This window comes from Dunckerocampus dactyliophorus, chromosome 4 (assembly GCF_027744805.1).
Source record: "Dunckerocampus dactyliophorus isolate RoL2022-P2 chromosome 4, RoL_Ddac_1.1, whole genome shotgun sequence".
Taxonomy (NCBI): Eukaryota; Metazoa; Chordata; class Actinopteri; order Syngnathiformes; family Syngnathidae; genus Dunckerocampus; species Dunckerocampus dactyliophorus.
In genome coordinates this window covers 8,372,693-8,400,145 of record NC_072822.1, presented here as the reverse complement: position 1 = coordinate 8,400,145, position 27,453 = coordinate 8,372,693, and the positions used below count along the sequence as shown (strand labels likewise).

Here is a 27,453-nt window from a genome sequence, read left to right as displayed (position 1 = left end):
AAAAGGTAATAATTTAATGACAATTTTAAGTCATAATGATAGGGGAAAAATAACTGTACATGAATAAAGTTACATACCGATATAATAAAGTATAATACAATTATTTAAATAGTCACACATTTTTTGATGGAGGTTTTAAAAATATATAAATTTATGTAAACAGAGTCCTAATTTTACGAGACTAATGTTGTAATACAGTGTTACAAGAATAAAGTGCACATTTTGTGAGATTTAAGTGATCCGTTTAAGACAATAATAATAACAAAATTAGACAAGAATAATATAATAATATTATGAAAACAAATCAGATGACAAAGTCATAATATATGCAGAATAAAACTGAGATTTTATGACAATAAAGTCATAGTTTTATGAGAGCAATGTCGTAACGTTGTTGCAAGAATATAACTGTAATAATATGAGAACAATTTGTAATAAAAGTTGAACATTACCGTTGAGGATGTTCGCAAGTTACACTTGATTATAAGTTTGACAAAAACGCTATTTTTTTTGCCATTTTATCAATTCAGTGTGACCTTAATCAACCTTTTGTACATCCCAGCCTATATAGAATAGCTAGTTGAGCAAAAGAGCAGAGGATAGACATAGGTTATATGTACATAAAAGTGTTGTACTTTCACCAAAGTTTGCTTGTAAAAACTCTCAGTGAAGTTTATGAGCCCAAGGAGGGGGAAAAAATGCTGATTGTCTTGTATTACGTGAAACATGGGGTCAGTTCATGTGATTTAATACGAGCTGCTGCAGAACATTGGAGCCAAATGTGAAGTTCCTCTAGCAACAGAGCGGCGCTTCACCTCGTGAGGCCCATCTCTACGCCGCTGTGACCCTTGAAACATCATAGTGGCCTCTAAAGTTACACATACTTGCCACATACAAACATGCCGAGACGCCGCTTTACGCGCACATGAGGGACACGTGCTGTCACACCCAGCTGCTACGGGACAACACACTTGACAACCACAGGAGCCTTCTTTGCTAGGAGACATGGGATGAACCACCACAACCAGAGAGAACAAAACGTATTGCAATTCACATACTACTATATATGTGATGTGTTTGTTAATTGCACGGATACTAAAGGTCACAAACTATAGCCTGTTTACTTGCACACACAACAAACAGGAACTAAAAGTGCACAATATAAACACAATATCATGTGCAAATGAGAAGCAAAAGTGTCCGGCAGTAAATATAAACGCTAAATGTTTTCTGCATGTTTCCATATAAATGTATACATTTCATCTGTCTAGTCTAATGTACCTAAAATCATGCGCTTTTTGTCAATATTTGTAATATTTATTTCATATTAAAGAGAGGGAAATGAAATAAAAGTGTTGTATTTTGAGGGTCATGTCTTTTCGGGGCAGTTACGATGGAGCCCTATGAACTTTGCCCGGCAACAAGTGGCCATGCAAACATGTCACATGAGCGGGAAAAAAAAAATGACACAAGAAATTCTGCTGGTCCACATTGCGATTTCTGCTAAAAAGCTCAAATAATTTCTTCCACATGAATTATTCCAGTTCCAGCACAAATGAATTGGTGGCCTGTGTGATATGTAGAGAGTACAGTAGTTTTTAGAGTTTGAAGCCTGCTTACTTAAATTTTAACACAACTAGAATTTTACAGTAACAATGCACATGTTTACATTTAAACAGTGTAACCACTGATGAAATCCTCTGGTGAACTGAGGCGTTTTTGTGCACTTTGACTCTTTTGATAAAATGTCTGTATGTGTGTGTATGTGTGTGTGTGTGTGTTGTCTAGTGGGGCAGGGGTTGGACCTCTAATCTCCCTCAAACTGGATCAACCCAGAGCTAACAGAACACAGCAGCACTCTGCTGTGTGTGTGTGTGTGTGTGTGTGTGTGTGTGTGTGTGTGTGTGTGTGTGTGTGTGTGTGTGTACAAATAAGAGCAGTTACTAGATAACTAATAAATGTAATGATCGACAGCCGGCGTGTTAAATAGTGCAGAATGATGCAAGTTGCTAGTCCATTGTTGACCCGCTTTTTAGGTCAGTGACAAGCTCGGACTAGAGTGGTGTACATTAGATTGCTTTTTGCTGGGGTTACATTCCGAGACCACCAGCAAATGGTGAAAAACCGCAAGTAAAAATGGCCATAAAAGTGTATCTTTTTGACACACGGCTCGCTCACCCCTCTCCAAACCCTGCTGCTAGCTTGACGTTGACATTTTCTTCCGATTTCGGATGAACATTTGCAATAAGAGTGACTGTTGTAATTATTTGACTCGATTAATCTCCAGAAAGTCTCTCCTTCTCTCTTCAATTGCCATTGTTCACTCACGACACAATCCAGGTTTAAGTCCTAAATATGCCTCAAACACTTATTAAACGCCTTCAAAGTATAAAATGTTCAAAATGCGCTCACGACCAATGATTAATAAGGTGAGATGATCTTCGAACAGATGGAATCGCAGCCATGGTGTAACCAGTCAGCACAATTGCGGTGCGTTCAAGGACTGCCAAACAAAGTACGAAATCACAAGGCTTGATGAAAAACATTATCAGTGAAGCATAAAGTAAAAATTGTGGGCTTTCATGTATTTTGTTGTTTATTGTTAACGTCTTATTACATTTGTATAATAGTTAAGAATGTCAGCTTTTGATTGATTTGTTAAATGTTGTGTTATTGCAACACTGACCCTGGAACAGATTATTTCTATTTCCATTATTTTCCATGGAAAGCTGTTTTGGACATAGAGGTTCTACTGTACGACCTGCTCAAACCTCCAAAACAATGACTCTTGTGAATTTGTTAATTGTGAAGGAGGAAAAAGACAGTAATTGGAGTAAATAATTAAAATCTGGATTGTTGCCGCAGTAACCATTTAACTGACAGATCCCTTGGTGGGGCTGCAACTTCATGCACAGATTGTGACAATTGGCATGTAGTCAAAAACCTGCCATTATTTAGTTTAGGCATTTAGATCAACAATTCTACCTGCCTTAAAGGCTGGGCAGGACAGGGGAAGGAAAAAAACTCCCATTATTCATCCCAGAGAGTATAAAAAATGGAAAAGAATTAACCTTACATTAATTAACCTTGAACAGTTCTGCCGAAACAGTTTGCCGTTGCTGCACATGGAGGAAGACATGGCGCCCGTGAGGATTAGGTACAGTTTATTGTGAACACTCAGTGGCCACAACATTAAAAATGCTCAGTTTGAATTCATTTAACATGTTTATTATTGTTGTTTGAAGTGGTGTATGGCCGCACTGCAACTACATCATAATGTGGGGTGTTCCTAATATTCTGAACCTCACACGTAGCAGCAACCTGCAACACAATAACAGACTTATTGTTAAATGACTACATATTGATGCCGCTCTTGCATTGGATCTCACTATAAATAGATAGTGCAGGTGTACCTAATGAAGTGCTCACTAAGTGCCTATTGTTGACATCTTCCAGTGTCATTGAGTAACGTGCTGTGTTGCAAAGCGGTCACACAGGGCTCTAGGGTAAGTGCGTCCTTTATCTTTGCACCTTTGAACCAGCGCTGCATTTTTTTTTCTGCCATAAAAACACTTATAAACACGATACGTGCATGTTTTAACTCTCGTGTTGTCTGCCAAAGCATGCAAAAGTGCCCATCAAGTAGGGGTGTCACAAAATCTTGCGAGATTAAAACCTGACTAGATTTCTCGTTCAGAAAAAAATGTCTCGTGGGCAGTAGGCCTGGGACAATAATCAATTCATTCATTAATCACACAATGAATGAAAATGAACTTGATGATTTTGTCGCCCTCAATATACTGCCATGTGCATACAGTACGTGTCTGTTTTCCTTGTCTCTTGCCTCCAAACAGGAAGTAAGAGGATTCACTCATTGGTTTCAGCACCTTGGTGCGTTTGTTCCATAGAAGAACTGCATTAATGATACAGTCTCCTTGTCTCAATGGGTGAATGCAGGGCCTCTAGCAGAAGAGCGTCACGTAGTAAAAATTAAATAAGTAGATTGCAACATCCATCCATATATTTTCTATGCCGCTTATCCTAATTAGGGTTGCGGGGGTATGCTGGAGCCTATCCCAGCCGACTTTGGCCGAGAGGCGGGGTACACCCTGGACTGGTCGCCAGCCAATGGCAGGGCACATATAGACAAACAACCATTCACACTCACATTCATACCTATGGACAATTTAGAGTCGCCAATTAACCTAACATGCATGTTTTTGGAATGTGGGAGGAAACCGGAGTTGACCATCCTGAAGGAGAATGTCCGGCCATCTGTTCGTGACCTCAAGCTGAAATGAACTCAGGTTCTGCAGTAGGTCAATGATCCAAAACACACCAGCAAGTCCACCTCTAATTGGTTGAAGAAAAACAAAATGAAGACTTTGGAGTGGTCTAGTCAAAGTCCTGACCTGAATCCTATTGAGATGCTGTGGCATGACCTTAAAAATGTGATTCATGCTTGAAAACCCACCACTGTGACTGAATTGCAACAATTCTGCAAAGATGAGTGGACCAAAATTCCTCCACAGCGCTGTAAGAGACTCATTGCAAGTTTTCGCAAATGCTTGACTGCAGTTGTTGCTGCTAAGGGCGACCCAACCAGTCATTAGGTTTAGGGGGAAAATCACATTTTCACACAGTATTTTTCCAAAGGTCTTGGGGATCACAAAGATGTTTTGTAGCAAAATTGAGGCAAGCCTTAATGTTCTTTTTGTTCAGCAGTGGTTTTCGTCTTGGAACTCGGCCATGCAAGTTGTTTTTGTCCAGTGTGTTTATGGTGGAGTCATAAACACTGACCTTAACTGAGGCAAGTGGGGCCTGCAGTTCTTTGGATGTTGTTGTGGGGTCTTTTGTGACCTCTTGGAGGGGTCGTCATTTCTCATGGGGTAATTTTGGTTGGCCGGCCACTCCTGGGAAGGTTCTATGTTTTTGCCAATTGTAACTCAAATGTTCTTGAAAAGATTTAGATTTTTGTTTAAATCCAATTTGGGGTACAGCTTTTTGTGTAACTGCTGAACTTTTGAAGACAGCGGCTGCACTATCATGACAAAATGGTGAAAACAGACACAATGCTTAATAATTCACCATCTAGTTTAAGGTTCTACAAGACTATTCAGACTGTTATCTATTGAGTGCACACACTAATCAAGTGGGAAATGATCACTCAAAACTCACTGTTGTTGTTATCAATGTGTCTGGTCAGCATATGTAAGAGTAATCACTCACGCTTAAACTGGGATACATACACAGACAAACAAACAAACAAACAAAAGGAATAAATCCCGGACTAAACTAGTAACGCACACTTAACAACGCAGTCATTCATCTCTAAAGGTGAAGGGGGTGCAACTTGTTGTGTAACTCGGCTTTGCCAATCAGAGTGTCTCTGGTTTAGACCCCTCCCATGCTTGGGGTGGATTTAAAGAGGTGCTTTGGCCAATTTGACTGTCTGTTTCAACCTGCCAAAGTCTGAGCAGTCAGGGGTCCACGCAGCTCTGGGAATATGGCACCGGTAAAGAAGGTAAGCAGTGGGACATTTGAAAGACATACTATGTAGAGTGTTTGGAATTCACACATAAATATTTCTTATAGCACATGAAATGCAGCCAATGTGAATATCAAATTAAATATTGAGAACAATGCCTTTTCTCATCCTATAATACCCGTGGTTCTATGGGTGTTGAATATTAAATTAGGTTTGCTATTAATGCTATCACAAGGCTGACGAAAATGCTACTAATTGACCATGAAATGTCATTTGTGTTGTTGAGCGAGAGTATTTTGCAGAGGGAAAGATCCAGAAGTGTCAAAAGTGTTGCTTTTTTGTCAACCATGGGACTTGATAGAAAATGATGTCTTCTGAATAATATCCAGCCATGCTGCGTCAGGGTCCGGTGCATAGGAATGTATTAGTATTCATTCCAAGTATCACATTTGCATTCAAAAGAAAAAACCTGCAATAAAAAACTTTGACCTCAGTGGCTCAACTTTGACCGCCACTAAACCTGGCTGGGTTATTTTTAAATGTAAAAGTAGGTCTTGTGGTTTGTTTTTTCTTCTCCAATAACTAAGTTCTTTTCTCTCAGGGAATCTTGGAGCGTCTCAACGCTGGCGAGGTTGTGATTGGCGATGGTGGCTTCGTCTTTGCTCTGGAGAAGAGAGGCTACGTGAAGGCGGGTCCCTGGACCCCCGAGGCCGCCGCTGAGCACCCTGAAGCAGGTGAGGTGCATGTTACAGCTGTTGTATTAAATCGCATTAGATTATGTACCTAATGAAGTGAATATATCATGTCCTTTTTTTTGCTGTTTTGTCTGTCTTCTATAACGCAATCTTGTTTGCTCTTTCAGTGCGCCAGCTGCACAGAGAGTTTCTGAGGGCAGGGGCCAATGTCATGCAGACCTTTACCTTCTACGCCAGTGACGACAAGCTGGAGAACAGGGGCCAGAGCCTGAAGCTGACGGTGGGCATGAAAACAAAACCGATTCCATGTCACCGCACAAGCACTGTGCAGAGCCGTCACCTGTATGTTCTCCAACCCTTCAGGGCACCCAAATAAACGAGGCCGCCTGCGATCTGGCCCGCGAGGTTGCCAACGAGGGCGACGCTTTGGTGGCAGGAGGCGTGTCTCAGACGCCATCCTACCTGAGCTGCAAGAGTGAGACCGAAGTGAAGGCCATCTTCAAAAGGCAACTGGACGTGTTCATCAAGAAGAACGTGGACTTTCTGATTGCTGAGGTACGTGTGAATCTTAATGTGTGCCTTTGTGTGTTTTTGTTTCATTCTCATGTCTCGTGTTTTCCCTCCTGCAGTACTTTGAGCACGTTGAGGAGGCTGTGTGGGCCGTGGAGGTGCTGAAGGGTACAGGAAAGCCTGTGGCTGCTTCTTTGTGCATCGGACCAGAGGGCGACATGCACGGTGTCTCGGCTGGAGAGTGCGCTGTCAGGCTGGTCAAAGCTGGTTGGTGCATTAACTTACACTTTACACACTTACACACAAACATGACTCTAGAAGGGAACACAATAATACAAAGACCTCTGTTAAGGTTGACAACAAGTTAACCCGCAAGTGTCACTTTATTTTTATGGAGGCTGACGCAAGAAATCTGGGCCATACCATATGCATTCTGACTTCCACGACAAAAACAAAGCAAATTCATTTGGCTAAAGTGATGAAATTGCAGGGCGAAGTATTTGTATGTTCTTTAGCAGGTTTCTTCTGGTTCACAGAGGACCATTTAGGACAACACTGTACTATTTTTTTTACTCTGGGGCAGACGGGCTGGTTTGATCGTGACTCAAACAGCAGAAACAAAATTCCTCAAAACAAAAGTGAACAATTTGTGAAGTGTTATATTTGTGTTTTGCATTGTTTGTTGGTTAGCAGGCTGCTGTCTGAGGCTAATCGCTCAGTCAAAAGGTTCTCCAGAGATTTTTTTGATGGCCTGCAAATGTCGTACGTGTTGCCTTCCCTTTAAGTTCACACCGCTGCTGTCTGCTTGCGTAGGTGCCCAGATCGTGGGTGTCAACTGCCACTTTGACCCTCTGACCTGTGTGAAGGCTGTCAAGATGATGAAGGAGGCCGTGGATAAGGCCGGTCTGAAGGCTCACTACATGGTGCAGCCCCTGGCCTTCCACACCCCAGACTGCAACTGCCAGGGATTCATCGACCTGCCGGAATTCCCCTTCGGTAATAATAAAAACAAAGGAAAAAACCAAAAAAAAATATGCCAGAAGCAGCTAACTAGAAATGCACTGCTAGGTCTGGAGCCCAGGATCCTGACCCGCTGGGACATGCACCAGTACGCCAGGGAGGCCTACAATGCTGGCATCCGCTTCATTGGCGGCTGCTGCGGATTTGAGCCATACCACATCAGGGCTGTGGCAGAGGAACTGGCAGTGGAGAGGGGAATGTTGCCCCCTGGTTCGCAGAAACATGGCATGTGGGGCGCTGGTCTGGAGATGCACACAAAACCCTGGGTCAGAGCAAGGTGAGAGGCCTCTTTTTATCCTACACTGTAAGTATCTTTTATTAAGAAGACACTAATTGCTGTTTGTTTGTATGATTTAGAGCCCGCCGTGACTACTGGGAGAACCTGAAGCCAGCTTCTGGTCGTCCACAGTGTCCCTCCATGTCCTCCCCAGATGGCTGGGGTATCACCAAAGGCCACTCTGCGCTCATGCAGCAGAAAGAAGCCACCTCTCAGCAGCAACTCAAGGAGCTGTTTGAGCGCTCAAAGAGCCATTGAGTCAACTAATCGCCCCACCTTTACCTCAGACCTGACAGATTCTTGTAAACAGCCGTGGACTACCACACATGCACTAAACTGTGCAAACGTCTCCGCCCTGTTGACCTCTCAGGGGCCCTGACCCTCACTCAAAAATGGCATTGTTGCATGTGTTGATTGTAAGCTGCTGTATGAAGCCACACTGGCACTCAGGTTTGGAGCCGGTCCCTATAGAAGATCGGGACCCTTTATTTTCAATAACACAGGACCAGTTTGTAAAATAAAATGAGACCTAAGGAAATGTGAATTTGTCTTGACTGTTGCTGTGCAATGCAATTGTATGTTGGAAAGAACCATGAAATGATTGACAATAACATTCAGACAATATTATATCATTATATAATGCAGGGCTACTCAACTCACAGCTTGTGGAGCATTTTTGGCGGTCCTGCGAGTCCAGTTCAAATGCTGGGAGTGACTTTAGCAGATGACTGTCAACACTCTTGCCATAAAGATGACCTTTGACCACTGTTTTTGCAGTAGGTCTTTAAATACAGAAAAGAGTTTATGTTGTATAAACTCTAATGATCTGAGATGATATAAGATCTTCTATATTATAGATGATCTTTGACTACTATCAAAATATTGCTTCAGTTCTTGTCTTATTGAGGACTACATTAGGCATTTGGTTTGTTCCTCATGCTCCTTAGCATTCTAAAAAATGCTAAGGAGCATATCATCCATCATTTACCTAAATTGCCCTGATATACTCCATCCATCCATCCATTTTCGATACCACTTCATCCTCATTAGGGTCGCGGGGGCATGCTGGAGCCCAGGGCATGCTGGAGCCTATCCCAGCTGACTTCGGGCGACAGGCGGGGTACACCCTGGACTGGTCGCCAGCCAATCGCAGGGCACATATAGACAAACAACCATTCACACTCACAGTCATACCTATGGGCAATTTAGAGTCGCCAATTAACCTCACCTGCATGTTTTTGGGAATGTGGGAGGAAGCCGGAGTGCCCGGAGAAAAGCCTGTTCCTGTATTGGCCAACATGCTAACCACTAGACCACTGTGCGGCCCCCCTGATATACTGTAATGCATAATTACATATAAGAAATAATAATGGACAACAAACAACTGACAACACAAGGTTTTTGAGACTAGTTACAGTATGCATATTCCAGCCCAGTGGATGGCAGTGTGCTCCATCATTGACCTACAAAGACCCTGTTAGAGGAAAGAGGTTCTCTAATACAACAGCGTTTAGAAAACTCCGCAAAATACAGTGCTTTTAAATAACTATCTAGTCAAATATTAAATACGAAATACTGACCATATATTAATCCATCATTGTTCGCATATTGAATGTGTGATGTGTAAAATATATGTTTCACGTGAGGATTTGGAAAACAAAAATGCAGTAAAAATACAAAATTCATTTTGACAGACGTCATGGGTGGCATTTAACATTTTTACGTATAATGAATCCTCTTGGAGCACAAGGGGACTTACAAATGTTTGGTTTCGTAGCGGATTGAAGTATTTCATTTGACAAAATTAACAAGGTATCATGTGATGAGTATTTGACCCAGCAGGACAGTATCAGTTAACAAAATGCGAAATGTATATTTACTTAAAATAACGTCGTATTATTGTACTCCCTTCCCCTACTAATGTCGTTCATCTATTTAGGCAACGTCAACCTTTATAGGCCATTGCCGCGTCTTGCAGCGCCATCTTGCGGTATCGTTCTAATCAGAGGATTTAACCCGGACGTAAAAGTCCAGCGGTCGGCATGGGGGGCAAAGTCAGCTCCAAAATGGCAGCTCCCACCGCTAGAGTTATTCAGGTAACGTCTTCTCTTGACAACATACTTACTCAATACGCATATATATGTCTTTGCTTTACATTAATTCATAATCCATGAAAATGTCGCTGTTTATGTTTACGTTAAAATGGATTTGACGTGACGGGGCCTCTTGCGGTCGTGCCCTTGCTAAAGTGTCCTTGTTTAAACGCAACAACAGTCTACGTTAATACAATAACAGTACAGCCTTTTTAATCATTTGAGTTGTATACGTTTAAACTTACATTTTGGTGTCTTGTTAATGCTGCTGACTACTATTGGACGTGCTCAGTCGGGAAGCTACTAGCTTAGCACTCCTCAGTCTTGTGAACTATACAGTATATTAATAGTGTACTTACTCAACGGATGGAGAATGGAGGCCTCTATTTGTTGAAATGTATTGCATTTTATGTAACCATTAAAACAATAATACATGTAAATAACTTAAATACATCACAATTATACAAATCCAATTGCTATCTGCCATAACTTAGTTGTAACTAAAGTCACAAATTAAGACCAAGAAACAATTACACTCGTCAAAGATCCGCTGACAGGAGTGCTTTGCAGTTTTTAGGGACGTACAACAAAGTTCCACTCGTCAAAATTCCTCTATATGACAGGAGTGCTTTAAGGACGTACTACAAAAGATCATCTAGAGAACAAGAGTGCTTTGCTGTTTTGTGGAATCAACACTAAAAACTCTATTCAAAGATCTGCTATGTAACAGAACTGCATCGCTGTTATTAGGGATCCACCGGAAGACAAAAACTGGAAAGAAAGGCTAGTCAAAGATCCTCTATACGACAAAAGTGCTCTGCTGTTTTTAAAGAATACTGCAAAAAAGGCTAGATCTTCTAAATCAGTGGTTATCAACTGGTTTGGCTGAGGGAACCACTATCACCACTCAATGACATTTTTCACCTAAACATTTTTAAATATTTTATATTTTCAATGGCCTATTTGCAACAATTACGTGGCTGTCAAGAGGGCGCTCTCTAAAGTGTTGCAAGCATTATATCCCGCCCTCTTCCTGCTCAGAAGCAATACATTTTTATCCACAAATTCAAAAATTATTTGAACAAAAAGTGTCTAAAGGTTTTCAGTACATGTTGTAGCTGAGGAGTTGAGCAACAGGAGCAGGATGTGGATGAGAGGTGAAACATCATGAAGAAAAACAATTACGAGGAGCATAGTGGCCCCTAACTTAAAAGGTTAGGAGCGCAAGCAGAACATTTAGGGGCGCACACCGAAATCGACTTGCAGAGTAAATACTCACATTTGCTGTCCCTCTTGTCTATATTGTTTTCATATGTTGTGATATAGTTCACTTGCGGTACCTTGTGGTGACCACTAGATGGCAGTGTTTACATGTTTTTGTGATGAGCTTTTTTCTTTTTGTTAGAATAAAGAAATGATTTGTTTCAGTTGATTAATGCCTCAGAGTGCTCATTCCTCCAGCAAATATTGTAATATAAGAAGACTAACGGGCTGACGCTCCGCTCAAAAAGTGAGCAAATGTAGCGTATTCCCTCGGTTGAAAATGTCTTTGTGAGAATTTCATCACAGAATGGTAGTGGATCAGTGCAATCTTGAAAAAGCCAACCTTGTCATAGTGCCGGTTTTTATAGACGAAAGTCTATAGCTTAAAGTCTGGACGTAACCTGGTCCAAAGCAGGTTATGACTTTAGCCTAAGTTACTGTGGTGATATACCTGTAGCTGCTTTATTAGAGAGCCACCTTCGTAATACGCGCAGCCTGGCTTTGGACTCAGACCTCGCTAATGCACTAAACTCACTTCACAGTACTGTACACCCCTCTGGTGAATGGTTGTTTACCTGTGTCCTGTTTTTCATTTGTAGAAAATGGATGACTATATTATGTTTTTGTTTTTTTTCTCTCAGGCTGTGCGGCCTCATGCGCCTATGATTAAGTTTCCAAAAAGGCAAGGAATCCCTAAACCAAACGGTGAGTTGGATGTGTTGATGATCTTCTTTTCTTAGTTATTCTCACCAGTCAGACGGCTATACACACCTGCACAATCTAATGAGATCAACTACAAGAGCTGTATCCTAAAATACGGCCTTCTTTGACTGACTTGTATTACATATGAATACTGTGCAGGGCTACCTAGTGAAGTATCCAGTGAGTCAAGTTTATCTTTAATTGACTCCCCTCTTTCATTTTCGTGCTACTCCAGCCCAACAAGCATTAAAAACACTAGCAGTCGACTTCCAGCAACACACCACTCCCACTTCACCATCACCACCTCAAATACCCAGAAGTCACGTACCATTGACCCCCATTGCCGGAATACCTGACACCTTGGCCTCCATACAAGTACTTCCTGCAAGGTACCGCCGGAGACCCATGGCAGTGGAAGAGATGGACTACATTCAGGTAAAAATGGTGTTGCACATAATATAACAGTGATTTTTTTTTTTCATAATGCATGTTTTCTTGTTTCAGCGTGGTGGACCAGACTGATGACAATTTAATGACTGCAACGAAAGTCCTTATCTATGGAGATCGTCTTTTGGCACAAAGTAAAATAAAATTACACAAATCCTCTTATAATGTACATATGTTTATTGTTATCAGATGTGTTTTAAAGGACATTTCTATTGCATTCAGTGGACGTTATCTTGTCTTAACTTTGCATCTTGACAAGCTATCTAGCCCAAAACTGCTGCTTTAGCTTAGGTTCTGTTGCAAAATTGGACTTTTCCCTATGATACTTAAGCAAACACAAGCATTTTTCCTAACATGGCCTGTAATTATCATGAACAGCATCGCTCAATGCTGAGTCAGCTGGTGTTTGTTTAATGCTGGATCATTAAAGCAATACTCTTATTTTGTTGTGGTCTTCTGATGTACACAAAACAAACAGCATACATGGCATTAAATGCACTTATTTATTGTTGCCAACATGCTCGCTATGCTAACACTGATATTCACTCGGGTGATTATGATCTTTCACCATCAATGTGACAGCCTTTCTGACAAAAAACTCAAATTGCTCATTACATATATGAATAAAAACAGTATTTCATCAGATAGTAGCCTCTGCTCAAATAGACACTGATGCAAGTAATTGCTGGGTGTGTTGTCCATTTAAATACTATATGCCCACCACTAAAAGGACAGCTTTGTAAAGAAGCAGGCTTCACTACACATCTTAAAATAAAGGCTGGAGCTCTGCCAACGAGCAGTCAAGTCAGTTACAGATGTGAGAGCTTGACCATTGTGTTTTCTTCAGTAATTAGGCTAACGTAGCATGATACTGTGAAAATGTGGGTGCAATGTTAGCACTGTAGCTCACATAGCTATCTATGCTAGTGTTGCTACCGTTTATGTCCTCCAGTCCCACTAAATGTTACATTGTTGTGATATATGGCATCTTTTACATTGGAAAAGTGGCTTCTTGGAGCCACACTCCAATCTGGCTAAAACACCTCCTTTGACACAAAACTGCATGCTACCAGAAAGGTTTCCAAAAAAAAAAAAAGTCTAAATCCCAGCATCAAGGATACATTTTGGACAATACCCTTCCAATACTGTTGGAAAATAAATGTATACATTGTATAACATGGTCTTTAGCCTTACTCCTCACAGATGCCTGAAACTCTGCAGGTGAGAAACTCTCCGGGCCACTATATGAGGAAATACAATACTTTGAATATTGGCACATATAGCGCAGGTGTGACAGACAGATTGTCGAATGGTGGGTTTTTTTCGTAATATATACACATTATAGAATGTGTTATAAGAATCAGTCTGTTCGTATCTGCCTTATAGCTCAGTTCACACTTTTACAAAATACCTCATCCAAAGACAGTATCAAACACGCAAAAGCTCATGAACAAGAAAGTGCAATAACATTTAACACTTGAACAGTTCAATCACAATTGGGCACAACACTTAAAACACTGAGGTATGCTTGGAATTACTGAAAGCTGACTGAATGGCATTGTGCCGCACTTGCAATCTAATAGAAGCCATCAATTGCTTTCTTCATCCAGTTCCTCAAAAGCAGGCAAGAAGTCAGCAATGGTGTCCACCACATAGTCCGGTACCAGGCTGTGATTGGACGACACCTCACTATTCCTGTACTGGTGGGCCTCCTCCATCTGTGACACCCCGGTGAGGGTAAGCATGGTGTCCAAGCCGCAGTTGGAACCGAACAGCATGTCAGTTTCCAGGCGGTCGCCCACCATTAGGCACTGGGCCGGGTCCACCCCCCGGAATTGGCTGGAGATGCACTCGAACATGAAGCGGCTGGGTTTGCCGATCACGGTGGCCTTGCGACCAGAGGCCACCTCCAGGGCTGCCATGAGTGAGCCGGAACCTGACGAAAGAGGGGTGGAAAGAGAAACACCAGCTTGGATGAAACTGAAAATTTCCACCAAATATCGGTTCGCCAAGTGGGTCGGTCAGCTGAGTCACTGGTTTGCAAAAAACTATACTTGGTTCTTGTGGAGACCCAATAAATGTAGTTGTGATGTTTATTCAAATGCTGAAGGTTACAGGACCACAACATTAGGAGCTGCAACCATTCTGCCATTACAAAGACAACACAATGTATCCCATTCTACCGCTCATCTGAGATCGGATCGCGGGGGCAGCAGCCTAAGCAGGGAGGCCCAGACTTCCCTCTCCCCGGCCACTTCGTTCAGCTCCTCCCGGCGGATCCTGAGGCGTTCCCAAGCCAGTTGGGAGACAGTCTCTCCAACGTGTACTGGGTCTTCCCCCGAGGCCTTCTACCGGTCAGACTTGCCCTGAACACCTCCCCAGGGAGGAGTCCGGGAGGCATCCAGACAAGATGTCCAAGCCACCTCATCTGGCTCCTCTCAATGCAGAGGAGTAGTGGTTCTACTCCGAGTCTCTCCCGGATGATAGTGCTTCTCCTTATCTCTAAGGGAGAGCCCAGCCACCCTATGGAGAAAACTCATTACATCTGCTTGTACCGCGATCTTGTCCTTTTGGTCACTACCCAAAGCTCATGACCATAGGTGAGGGTAGGAACGTAGATCGACCGGTAAATTGAGAGCTTTGGCCTTCGGCTCAGCTTTCTCTTCACCACAACAAACCGATGCAGAGTCTGCATCACTGCAGACGCCGCACCAATCCGCCTGTCGATCTCACGTTCCATCCTTCCCTCACTCTTGAACAAGACCTCGAGATAGCTACACTCCTCCACTTGGGGCAGGATCTCATCCACGACCTCCAAGTCAGAGTCCATGGTTCTCGCCGGAAAAGGGTGGAGTGCCATCTCCGGGTCGGGGATGAGATCCTGTTTCCCACCAGATATCGCCAAATTGATACCGGAATATGTACCATACAACAATCAGATTCCAATGATAAGGTCAGACAAGTATAAAAACCCTTGTGGAACATCAAAGCTTTATAGAGCACTCACGCAAATATTCTGAAATTCAACAATTGAAACACCAGATTTTTTTTCCCCATGTACATTTTATAAAAATAAAAATTAATAAAAATACGATTTTTTACAATTATGTCAAACTAGACTTATTAAAAGTAAATACGAGCACAACAGCATACTTTTGTGTCATTACATTTCATAGTCACTGTTTCATTGCTGTAATTATCCTTCATTGGTTGGGGGGAAAAAAACATGGTTCTGCTTATAGTGATGCATGTGGATTAAGTTAAGGGCTTCCTTGCCCTGGCAGTCCTCATGGTATGTCATTTCTCGGTTATGACATTCTCCCATAAATTATTAAAGCTGCTTTATGTTGCTGCCTAAACATCAGTAGCTTTCGAACGTACTGCACCCACCCTCTTCCTACTTTGAGTACGTAAGCTATGCCCTACTGTAACACGCGCACTAGTTGTTTGTTGTCAGCTAATGAAAACAATTTGGCTATGTTTAGCAACTAAATATTGACTGTATAGGCCAATTTTTTTTTTTTTTTATACAGTTTTACGGGTAATTTTGGAAAAATAGACATTTTTGTTCCATTGGTTCTGTTAAATCACTAATGCTAACATATGCTAGCCGCTGATGATGGTGTTTAAAAATGTAATCTTGAATGGGTGACATACAGCAGCTTTAATGCTGTACAACCAAGGTTCCCAAAATGGGATTGTGAATAAAAATTCTTCATGAATAAAAGTTCTTTACTGCTCTGCTTGAGTTACAGTGTTCCTTCGCTCCATCGCGGTTCACCTTTCCTGGACTTGCTGTTTCATGGGGTTTTTGTCGTGCTATTTCAGTGCTTTTTTCTTTCAGTGTGTGGACGGGCATTGTCTTGTGCGTCCTGATTGGTTAAGGGAGAACCATCGCATTGTGTTCTGTGTCCTTATGTGCTAAGGCAGAACGCGCACATTATCTTCTGCGTCCTGACTGGCTGTAGACCACTGTCAATCAATCTCCACCGAACTGCCATGTTTCCTGTTGTCTGCTCACTAGCAAACTGCTTGCAGTGCTGCTCTGATCTCTGTAGGTTTGCACGTTTTCTCCCCAGCAAAACCCACAATGTTGACAAAACATTCTGCACCCAAAAGGCAGAGGAAGATGCTAACCAATGCACAAAAAGTTGGACTTGTGGAGATGCTGAAGGAAGGTAGACGTTACGTGGCTGTAGGGAGCCATTATGGAATACTGTAAATGAACCTTCGGTTGGAGGAGGACGACGAGGATACAGCAGCAATATGTTTTAACAAGGATACAAATGTGCTTCAGCGGAGGGGCACCAGGACATAGAGGCATGGTCAGAGGAGTGAAATACACGTGAGTCACTTAGTGTCTAACCTCGTAGGTTGATCATTAAAATGCAAAAGAAGGTTTGAACTTAGCGTGTTAAAAAAAAAAAAAAAAAAGAGAGAGAAATGTGAGAAAATGTTAAAGCCTGTCTGAGAAAAGTGTATTAAGTGTTGGTCTGCGCGACCATCGTCATCTAGGATTATTACCATATCTAATTAGTGGTGGGTCCCTTTGGCAAGGGGGCCCCATAACCAGCCATTCAACACACATTTCATTCAAACGACAAGGTTGTTTGTGGTTGGCTTATTTAAGTGCCACGAACAACAATAAACAAACATTACACTGCCTTCTGACTGTATTGTGAACACAATGTTTATTGTTGTACTTGGTATTGGTGTAGAACTGCATTGCACCAGTTTTATTGGATGATGCAGATCTACCTCATTAAGTGGCCAGCGAGTGTACGTGAGTATGCGAATGACAGTCCCCTAGAGGATAATATCGTATTAGCAATTGTCCTAATGTGGGCAATTACATAATATGGAGTTAATTGTAGACAAATTAGACCATAAAATATTAATGTAGGCACGAGGCAGAGTTACCGAAGCACCTCCAACATACCTGGGAGTATCCTTCCGCTCGACAGCGGGTGCCAAGGGTCGTTGTCGGTGGCCAGGAACAAGCAGTCCGGGTCCTTCAGGTAGCATGAGGCCTTGGCCAGTTTTAGGAAAGTCAGTTGGTCGTCGTGGCCCACCAGTACCGCCTTGACGTCCGGGGCCAGGGCGCAGTTGTAAATGGTGGCGTCTGGTTCGTCCGCCTCCTCCACACAGGGGATTCCCGCCTCCTGGAGCTCGTCGCGAAGCCCGTCGCAGCCGATGACGAAGACCCGGCCTCGGAGCTTGATCACGTCCCGCAGGTAGAGGGCCGAGCAGTAGGACGAGCTGAAGATTTGCTCCAGCACGACGTCGGTGAAGCCCAGCCGGTAGAACTTGTGGACGTATTTCTCCCTGGGCCTGGTGGAGTTGTTGGTGACGAACACGACATTTTTGCCCTGTCTCATGAGCGACTTGACTACCTTGGCCGCGCCCGTGATAGCCTTCTCGCCGTGCCAGATGACCCCGTCGCAGTCGAACAGGAAGAACTCCTTGGCCTCCAGAAGATGTCGTAGCTGCGGACCGCGAATTTGCTGGCAGCCTTTGAGGCCAAAGGTGCCCGCCATCGCCGCTCTGTCCTCGGGCTCCTCCGTTTCACCTGTCAACGTGTCGCCATGTTATAACTCTGGTCATTAGTGTGTTACAGACGCCATTGCCAATATGTCATATAAGGGAGGACCTTGATTGTCTTTTATACACTAGCTACAGAACGAAACCTTGACGTTTAGCGACGCCCATTTTACCAAATGCTGCCCAATCACACCTCAGCGTTTCTGTGACCAATCAGCGTTGTCCTTAAACAGCTAAGTCCTTTCAAAATAAGCGGCAGACCTTCACAATAAGAGCACATTAGTTTCAAATATTAAAATAATGATTATGAAATTATAATGTAATATATAAAAACGAATCATTATTATTTTGATACCTTCTAATGATGTGCTGTTTTACTAGTTTAAGAGATGCAGAAAAACATTGCTTTTGGTCAGGGCTATTCGACTAAATTGCTCTGAGGGTCAAATTTTAAGAAAGCTTAGGGGTCAGACTTCTCTTTTCCCTGGTATTCTTAATTTTCTTATGTAATCAATGTAAGGCTCTGCCATACCTTAAAATAGTTAGTTCCTGAAAATCTTAATATACAGTCATGGAAAAAATAATTAGACCACACTTGTTTCTTCAGTTTATTGATCAATTTTAATGCCTGGTACAACTAAAGGTACTTGTTTGGACAAATATAATGAAGATAACAAATATAGCTCATAAGAGTTTCATTTAAGAGCTGATATCTAGCTGATATCTAGCTCTAGCTCCATGGTTTTCTGGATAACAACCAAAATCACTAAGTTCTTACATGAATAGCTATAGCATTGTACTGCCAAAAAATGTAACTCTTCTGTGCTGTTTTTGTCATTGTCATTGTTATATTTGTCCAAACAAAGGTACCTTTAGTTGTATCAGGCATTAAAATGAACAAGAAATTGAAGAAACAAGGGTGGTTTAATAATTTTTTCTATCCAGGAGTGCTCTGCTGTTTTTAAGGACCTCCTGCAAAAGTGCACATGAAAGATCCTCAATGACAGGAACGCTCTGCTGGTGTTAAGGACCCACTGCAAAAATGCACGTGAAAGATCCTCTGTATGACAGGAACACACTGCTGTTTTTAAGCAACTACTGCAAAAATGCACGTAAAAGATCCTCTGTATGACAGGAACACTCTGCTGTTTTTAAAGACCTACTGCAAAAAACGCTGATCAAAGGTACTCTATAGAACAGTGAGGCCCCTGTGTCTCCAAAGACTACTGCAAAAATGCTGCAAGGATCTTTTTGTGTCAGGTGCCTTGGTGTTTTTAAGAAACTGCTGCAAAAATATGAGTCGGCCTCAAATTTTGAACTGAACTCGTCGTGTCTGATGTCATTTATTGGTTGGATTTCAGTCGGTTGAATTGATCTCTTTCAATAGAGTAGATTCCCTCTGTGGGTTACGGTCCAAGACCCCCCGCGAATGGTGAAAAACGTGTAATGGATGCACGCGTAAAAATTCCTCAAAATGCCCGCATTTGAAACCTCGTGCCTCTGTTATTAAACACTTCAATTAAGAAGCAATTACAGGCATAGAGTATACAGTATTATACTTACAAACATCAGCATCACCTTTTGTCACAGCATCTTCTGTGCTGGAAAATATCGAGTGAATTCACTTCTGAGGCAGCTCTCTGCTGGATTCATAGCTGCAGCACTCTATTTCCACTGCATAGTCCAATCAAACCACGTTACCATAAATATGTACAATTTACAGCAGAGAAAAGGATCCGTCAATATGCGAGTATCTACTGTGTATTGATTTTCAAACTGGTTCCCTTTAGTGGTACTCAAGAACGCCAGAGATGTAGAAAAAAAATAAAATGAAATTATATTAGAGACATATAAAATACTTACAAATAGAAATGTATTTTAGCACAAATGCCCTTCCGTTGCTGAAATATTAAGGTTTAACTTGCAAATTACACATACTATTGACAACTTGTATTTATGTCATTATCTGTACAAACCACTGTATAGGTTGCTGGGACTATAGTCACTAGCAGACCTGCCAACCTTGAAGAAATGTATGAATAGTATAGCTTGTAGTATATTATATAGTGCCCCCCGGGGGGGAAACTGTAAATAACTGGGCACTGAGAAAAAATACAATTTGAACAAAAGAACTGAATGGCTGATTGCAGTGCTAAATTGAACCACTAGATGGCGCTTTATCCTGCCGACAATCGAGGATTCGAAACCCAGTACAGTAACTAATTTAATGTGCTGTGTCTTTAATACTTCATGTTTAGTTTTCTTTCTCGAACTTAAACCTCACTTACGACCATAGGACCATACAAACATTTCAGATACATTAATCCTCAAAACCGAATTGCATTTCGACAGGTTCGGGCCATATCAATTAGTAAATATTGTAATATTATACAGTATGTGTATTCTGTTATCGGCTTTAATTGGAAAATACATTATGTTTAAATCATTTATTGACATGCATGGACCAACTCCACTACTTTATTATGTTGCAGTGCATGTATCACATCCAGTATGCAGCACGTGGCCATGTACAAGCAAATGCAGAATTTAGTGTGTTGTATTGTTTTCTTTCTTTCCACATTTTGTCCCAACTGCTTGTCAGGTTCTTCCCCTCCTCTCGTCTAATTTGTTTGCTTTCATTCCTCTTCTGCTTCATTGCCGTTCCATCTTTTTCCCCCCTGTCTCCCCCCACTTGCGTTATATTATTACGCTTTGGCCGCTTTGCCCTTAGATTGCGTGCGAAGCCGAGGAAGACATACTGGCACCTGCAACCGCCAGACACAAAAAAGACAAATGAAAGGAAGAGATGGCATGAAGGATTGGACAGCTGAATAGAGTGGGGGGGGGGGGGGGGGGGGGAAAGAACATGCCGTTCTAATTGGTCATTCTTTGCTGGCTAATTTATCTTTTCCTCCCACAACCAAAACCCCCAACACAGATGTAAGGGGTGGGAAGAAGGGCAGAGAAAGCAGAGGGGTGGTGGTGTGGGGGTCCGCTCCAAGACCTTTTTAATGCTCTGACCGCTGACCGTGAACATTGTTGTGCCTTGTTTAGGGGTGGGAAGCAGACTGTGGTGACAAACGGGAGGGTGTAGGGGTCACAGTTGAAGCTTGGAGGTGTGGGTACCAACCGAAGAACCTGTAGGCCACAAGACTCACCCCCCCCTTTTCCATAAAAGCGCATACAATACGCTCATATGTGCACATACCAGCGCCACAGACTGGGGGCTGTTAATGAAGCAGCATGGAGGTGTGGGACAATGTGGCCTACAAAAAAAGCACAAGGGGTGATCAAGGTTTTGAGATGGCCACAGTTGGAACCAAGAACAGATTATTTGTATTTCTATTACGTTACATCAGGGGTGTCCAAAGTGCGGCCTGTGGCAAAAATGGAAATATCAGCAGTGATTTTAGTCAAATATTCTATATTCAAATATTAAAGTCAAACTATTAAGAAAAAAAGTCAGAATGTAATGAGAAAAAGTCATAATTTTATAATGTAACATTATCAGGAAAAATAACATTTTAGGAGCAAGAAGTTGAAATATTAAAAGAAAGGCATTGTTTTACAGTTGTAACATTATGAAAAACAAACAAAACAACAAATAAAGTTGGAATTTTTTGGAAAATTACGTTGCAAAAAAATTATACTTTAATGTATATAGTAATGTAATAAAGTCAAAATATTATGGGACTAAAGCCAATTATGAGAAGAAAATAAAAAATAAAAAAATGAGAATAAATAATGAGAATAAAGTTGTAATTTAATGAAAGAAATCATAATTTTACAAGAATAACATAATATGAGGACAAATAATGCCATTTTAGTAGCACAGAGTTGAAATATTAAAGATTTAAAAAAATTACAATTTTTTTTTTCGTTAGTCATAATATGATAAACAAAACACAATATAGTCGGAATTTTTCATAAATTAGCTCGAGAAAAAGTTACAATATGGGAGTAAAATCAAAATATTATATGAATAAAGTTATAATAATACAAGAAGAATTTTGAAATATTTGCTAAATAAAAAAACCCAGCAAAAATGTGAAAAAAGAGCAAAGTTGATACTAATAATAGGCTTTTTCACCGATATCACAAAGCTGAGATGCAGTTTTTTCTTGAAATATATCTAACTTCTTAGCATATCTACGTGTTCCTTTACAAAATTTCAAAGTGGCCCTTGCATCCTTTCATTTTTCATTATGTGTCCCCTGCTTTACATCTAGTATATACTGTGTTAACAGTGCATAACTTTTTACACTTGTACAGTTGGGAATATTAAAATGTTACTTAAAACTAGGGATGCTCTGATCCATCGGCCACCGTTCAGAATCAGCTGATTTTTGTGAAAAATCATGTGATCGGCATATGCCGATAAATGCCCTTCAACGCCGATCACCTGTGGCTAGCACTATTGCAGGCATCCATTCCAGGATGCAGTGTAGTGTCTTGGGCATCGTGCGCCTCCCACTGTCCATCACAGTGCGCAGGTGTGCCAAAACAAAAAAATATGTCTGCCGTGTGGAACTTAACTACCAACATATGCCACGAAAACTATCTTGTGGGGGTAGCACGTTGAAAAGCTGTCATTTAATACGGCATTTGAAGTATGGTGAGTTTTCGACGGCGTGATCATCAGTCAAACGGCAGCTAAAGCAGCCATGTGTACTGCACCCGCCCGCATGTCCGTGAAAGTCAGAAGGCTAAGCTAATAACCCAAAAAATGACTGAATTCATCGGATGAGATGACCAGCCTTTCTCAGCGGTGGAAGACACCGGGTTCGCCGACTGCTCTCTCACTTAACTGGAAGTCCTGCTAAAGCTCCACCAATGTACTCTCACACCCTACGTCTCCTTGAAGAAGGCGTCTAATCCTCTAAGTTTCACAAGTGATATACAGCATTCCTTCAAACTAAATGTCCAGTATGTCATTACTGATGTGTGCTTGGTGTGTTTACTACTACTGTGATTGATGTGCAGTCAGGTGGGGTGCAATGACTGTAAGAAATATGTTTAGGAGTGTCTTATTCATTTATTAAACACTGACTTTCCACATCTTCACACATAATAAGCATAGAAGTGAGGTATCAACCTAAGCGTGCTACTATTGAATTTTCTTGCTGTCACCTTTGCTTGTCTTCTTGCTCTTGCAGAAAAGCCAGCAGAGAAGGACTGGCACGGCAAGGCTGATGAAGAGAAGAAGAAGCAGGTCCAGCAGGTATCTCTGGTACCATGGCTGCTGCAGCGAGGACGGCCTTAGGTGAGCTCCACCTCCGCTGTGCAGGATGTGCTCCACCCACTGCACCAGTCGGAGTGCAGGGGGGACGGGATGTGATCTGTGGATGCTGCTGAGGGACAAGGCTGCAGACTTGAAGCTAGAAAAAGGGACAGTAGTGAGACATCTCTACATGCATCACACATATCATCCATGACTGTCCACCCACCTGGCGTCCTGTATGATTGCTTGAATGGTGGAGCTAAGCAGCTTGCTAGTGATCTCTGTGGGGCTGATGGAGAGGCCCAAACCCTTTGCTTGAGCCCTCACTATGTTGTCAAACTGATCTCCAAACAGAGGGATGCCCAACACAGGAACAGCATGGTACACTGCCTGGAGAAGACTGTTCTGACCTCCATGGGTGATGAAGAGACGCATGTTTTTATGTCCTGGGAGGGAAGAGTTACATCACAGGAATGTTTCATTGGACAAAACAAATCTAAAGCGGCCTTTGAAGCGACATTGGTGTAGTCTGTATCAAAAGTTCTGCCTTTACAAAGATAATAATGCTCAGTTTTTGATTGACACTGTCAGAGGTACTAAAAATTTAAGTATAATTTAGTCACCGAGTATGCAGTTCTACTCTAAAATCAATAGTGTTACAACATTAGTGAATTATTTACTAATATTATACCTCATTTTACTGACATGAAACAAAACATATGTGGTCTTAATTGGCCCCAGTCATTCACACACACACACACACACACACCCACACACACACCCACACACACACGCTGGCCACTTCATTAGGTACACTTGCACTACTTTTGCAAAAGCCACATACTGTATCATAACTGTCCAATGAAAAGCATGCATCTCCACATTCTGCCATTTTTTTTTCCATACAAAAACCAAATACATTTTTGTTGATTTCCGCATATCAAATTTGGAGACATGTTTTTCATCGTACAGTGACAGGTAACTTGACAAGCACTTGAATCTTTTGGTGAAATTTTATACGATAAAAGTATTTACACATCTGGGTAGAATGTGGGTAGAATCATCTCAGAGTAGTTTGGTGTTGCTGTCTTTTACAGCATGTTTAAAATACAGTATTGATTTATTTTACATCTTACAGAGCTATTCAAAAGCATATTACAGTACTAGATCATTTTTAACTAGGTTTTTACCCATTTTGTGAATATAAACTGAGTCCAAAACAATCAAACTAAAAGTAATTTAAAAGGTATTCATTTACAATACACTGCATTGTAGTAGAAAAAACTCTCAGTATGATGCAAAGTAGTTCTACTCTACTCTAATGTCCTAATGACAGTGGCGTGACTACATGTACTGTACACCAGACAGTATGTACACATATGATAAACTGCGATGCATGAATAAAAACCTAGTAAGTCATTGAGCGGCAGCCAGTCCACAAGGTGAAGATTGGAAGGTTTGCTCAGGTGGGGTGGCCAACACTCATGGTCGTACCTGCAAACAAACCAGGCTTAAGAATGTACGTATGTTGCCTATTAGCGTTAGACTGATTGGCTATGACTACGCGCTTATACCGCCAGATGACGCCCTGAGGGATCATGGAGAAGCCGTCCACCAGCTCCACCAGAAGTCGGTCCACAGACACGGAGGAGACCATTGATCCCAGAGTCACAACAATGAAACCCGCCTCTCCAAAGCCGGAGACCCACAAGTCAAGATCCTTCAACAGAAGGTAGACCTTGTTAAAATAATCAAGTTACACATTAGGAGCGCTTATCAAGAGCAGGCACCTGATCCAGAGGCTGGGCCACCATATTGAGGAGACCCCCCACCAGCACAGTGTAAGGCGGAAGAGGCTGGGGGAACTCCAGGGAGAAGTCAGTGTTGAAGGCCCACAGCTCAGCTTTTTGGTGGAACTCGTGCAGACCACCAGGGGGAGAGCCTGAGTCAAGGTGGCGGTCAGCTACGTCCTTGAACATGGACCAGACTATTTGCTGGCCTTTGCATGGGGAGTGGAACATTTGAAGGCACCATTACTGTTGTGTATAAAAACCAATTGTAACAGTATACTTTTGTAGGACAGCACAGAATCATTCAACAACAGATGTGACTGGAAGTGGAACCTCCACATTCGCACAATCCAAAGTTCGTAAAATGCCAAAACGAATCCAAAAGATTTGCCTCAAGTTGGTTTTGAGATATAGACTTCAACAAATGACATGGGACCTCAGCCTACATCATGAAAGCTTCATCATAGGATTAACACTGCATATTTGGCTTGTTCTTTGGTTTGTTTTACCATTTACTCCACCATCACGTTCTATCAAGGGGTTTATTGTTCCAACATTGACATTAATGGTTAACTTATTTTTATGGCTGTCAAAAATAGCACGTTAACTCCGGTAACTAATTTATTTCATTAGTTAAGTTTAATTTTTTAGTGCATCATGGCAAGCGACACGACATGAGACACGAGTCGCCCCGTCGCACAGTGTCAGTGTCCGACGCTCTTTTATAACTTTATCCGACCTGAACACATTAACAGTAGTGCCATGCCAACACCACATGCGGTATGAGTCTCCAACTCACAAACACGTCTCTAGTCCGTTCAGCCTCGGAACGACACTTCCTCAAATGTCACTAGATGACCGCGAGATGCATTCAGGGACATGCTGAACATCATAACGTCGTCTTTATTATGCATGTATGTGTGGTCTAAATAAACAGAAAGACAAATAAAAACTATAAGTGGATATTCTTCAGACATGTGCCATCTTTTAGTTTACGTAATTTACATTTTCAGTTTATTTGGAGCTGTTAATAAATGCAAATATATATAATCCTGACCTGTTTTTAACCTTTCTTTCAATAAAATACAGCAAAAATTGGCATATTTCAGACATAGTTACAAATGGCAATTAATCATGATTAATTAATTTGAAAACTGTGATTAATCTGATTAACATTAATCACTTGACAGCCCTACTTCTTTTTGCACTTGTGTGGCCGTTAATGTTAAAAAATTAAAATGACCAGTTCTTCCTTTTCTACTCTTTAATAAAATGTTCATATTTGTGATTACGGCGGAGGTTAAAATGTAGAAAAAATAGTCATTTTGATGATTTTTATAGCACGTTCAAAGTTTCCTGAGTGTGATTTTTTTTTAAATTATAAACCTGTGCTGTTAAAAAATAATAATAATGCACGAAAGTCATTTATTTGGACATACACAAGATTTTAATAAACCTCGGCACTTAATAATTTATTATTTGGTGTTCTTCTTGTTAAAACATGCTTCTATTTAAAAAAAAATGGCATAAAAATGAATAAAACTCCGGTTCTGATTAGGGCATAAACTGATTAAAGGATTAAAGTTTTAGAAAAAGGTTTTACGATAGATAAGACTGTGGAAGGGGAGAAACCTTTTCAAAATTGAAGATGGACCTTTCCACTGTATTACCTATTGCACCCACAAGTGAGTAGAACACATTCTTTGCGCGACCCCAGAGGTCCATGTGGTCGGACAGCTGGGAGCTGCAAACTGGCACCGAGGACACGGAGGAGGGGATTGTGATGGACAGAGGACCGTTCAGAGTGCCAGGATAAAAGGCGATGGAGGGGAGATCTGGAAGCGGTAAAGCAGAACGAAATAATAGAAAATCACTGATCTAACAAAAGGCTTTGTGAAGTGCTGGTACCGAGTTTGTGTGCTATGATGAAGGAGCAGGGGTTAAAGGCATCCAGGATCACCATGTCGTATTGCTCCCGCTGCAGGAATCTCATTAGCTTACTGTCTCCCAAGAGGTGATCACACTGATAGGAAAGGTGCCCCATGAAGTTCAAAAAGCCATTCAGGCTATCCCTGTTAGAAAAAGACGAGGGAGGACAATAAGATGACAAGGACATGAGTTGGGTCATGTCTACCACTCCATAATATGAATGGAATAAGGTTCTCAGTGCGGTACCGTCCCAGTAAAAACTGCGCTTGTTGCTCCAAGAACCAGCCGTTGTATTGTTGAATGTATTCTTCTCCTAAGGACCAAGTGCTGGTCTTGTAGCTGTCATTGCGACCTGCATAGGACAAACCTGAAGCCAGAGATAATTTCATATTAGAAGGATGATTAAAAAAAAGAATAGTGCATGTGACTTTAACTCTTCTAGGATAGTAATATTATCAAAAAATTAATTGTCATCTT

General features: G+C 41.6%; 4 protein-coding genes across 4 annotated transcripts in view; 2 read left to right on the top strand and 2 right to left on the bottom strand.

The window, feature by feature from the left end:
- Nucleotides 1-5,409: 5,409 nt before the first annotated feature.
- On the top strand, nucleotides 5,410-8,528 carry LOC129180139 (betaine--homocysteine S-methyltransferase 1-like). The gene is made up of 8 exons (XM_054774275.1): nucleotides 5,410-5,524; nucleotides 6,090-6,222; nucleotides 6,351-6,463; nucleotides 6,547-6,738; nucleotides 6,813-6,960; nucleotides 7,507-7,689; nucleotides 7,762-7,990; nucleotides 8,071-8,528. Exons 1-8 carry the CDS (start codon nucleotides 5,507-5,509, stop codon nucleotides 8,246-8,248), a joined length of 1,194 nt encoding a protein of 397 aa, XP_054630250.1. The 5' UTR covers nucleotides 5,410-5,506; the 3' UTR covers nucleotides 8,249-8,528.
- A 1,453-nt stretch (nucleotides 8,529-9,981) lies between these two features.
- On the top strand, nucleotides 9,982-12,936 carry mrps36 (mitochondrial ribosomal protein S36). The gene is made up of 4 exons (XM_054774278.1): nucleotides 9,982-10,086; nucleotides 11,988-12,051; nucleotides 12,284-12,483; nucleotides 12,553-12,936. Exons 1-4 carry the CDS (start codon nucleotides 10,033-10,035, stop codon nucleotides 12,568-12,570), a joined length of 336 nt encoding a protein of 111 aa, XP_054630253.1. The 5' UTR covers nucleotides 9,982-10,032; the 3' UTR covers nucleotides 12,571-12,936.
- A 43-nt stretch (nucleotides 12,937-12,979) lies between these two features.
- On the bottom strand, nucleotides 12,980-18,226 carry pdxp (pyridoxal (pyridoxine, vitamin B6) phosphatase). Its single transcript, XM_054774277.1, has 2 exons — nucleotides 17,435-18,226; nucleotides 12,980-14,431 (listed from the first exon to the last, which is right to left on the bottom strand). The coding sequence occupies exons 1-2, from the start codon at nucleotides 18,030-18,032 to the stop codon at nucleotides 14,085-14,087; spliced, it is 945 nt and encodes a 314-aa protein (XP_054630252.1). The 5' UTR covers nucleotides 18,033-18,226; the 3' UTR covers nucleotides 12,980-14,084.
- A 2,824-nt stretch (nucleotides 18,227-21,050) lies between these two features.
- LOC129180250 (UDP-glucuronosyltransferase 3A1-like) overlaps nucleotides 21,051-27,453 on the bottom strand; it is a 9,927-nt gene continuing 3,524 nt past the window's right edge. Inside the window, exons 3-11 of the mRNA XM_054774522.1 lie at nucleotides 27,223-27,343; nucleotides 26,956-27,119; nucleotides 26,718-26,882; nucleotides 25,048-25,256; nucleotides 24,832-24,977; nucleotides 24,666-24,751; nucleotides 23,484-23,703; nucleotides 23,167-23,414; nucleotides 21,051-21,302 (exon numbers count right to left, since the gene is read on the bottom strand). Coding sequence (XP_054630497.1) covers nucleotides 21,229-21,302; nucleotides 23,167-23,414; nucleotides 23,484-23,703; nucleotides 24,666-24,751; nucleotides 24,832-24,977; nucleotides 25,048-25,256; nucleotides 26,718-26,882; nucleotides 26,956-27,119; nucleotides 27,223-27,343 — 1,433 coding nt within the window. The 3' untranslated portion in view covers nucleotides 21,051-21,228. The remainder of the gene's footprint in view (nucleotides 21,303-23,166; nucleotides 23,415-23,483; nucleotides 23,704-24,665; nucleotides 24,752-24,831; nucleotides 24,978-25,047; nucleotides 25,257-26,717; nucleotides 26,883-26,955; nucleotides 27,120-27,222; nucleotides 27,344-27,453) is intronic.

Coding starts and splice junctions, on each gene's coding strand:
- LOC129180139 (XM_054774275.1), top strand. Junction 7,690..7,761: donor CCTGCCGGAATTCCCCTTCG/GTAATAATAAAA, acceptor ATGCACTGCTAG/GTCTGGAGCCCAGGATCCTG. Junction 7,991..8,070: donor AAACCCTGGGTCAGAGCAAG/GTGAGAGGCCTC, acceptor TGTATGATTTAG/AGCCCGCCGTGACTACTGGG.
- mrps36 (XM_054774278.1), top strand. CDS start 10,033: ATGGGGGGCAAAGTCAGCTCCAAAATGGCAGCTCCCACCGCTAGAGTT. Junction 10,087..11,987: donor CCACCGCTAGAGTTATTCAG/GTAACGTCTTCT, acceptor TTTTTCTCTCAG/GCTGTGCGGCCTCATGCGCC. Junction 12,052..12,283: donor AGGAATCCCTAAACCAAACG/GTGAGTTGGATG, acceptor GTGCTACTCCAG/CCCAACAAGCATTAAAAACA.
- pdxp (XM_054774277.1), bottom strand. CDS start 18,032: ATGGCGGGCACCTTTGGCCTCAAAGGCTGCCAGCAAATTCGCGGTCCG. Junction 14,432..17,434: donor GAGCGGAAGGATACTCCCAG/GTATGTTGGAGG, acceptor CTCTTTCGTCAG/GTTCCGGCTCACTCATGGCA.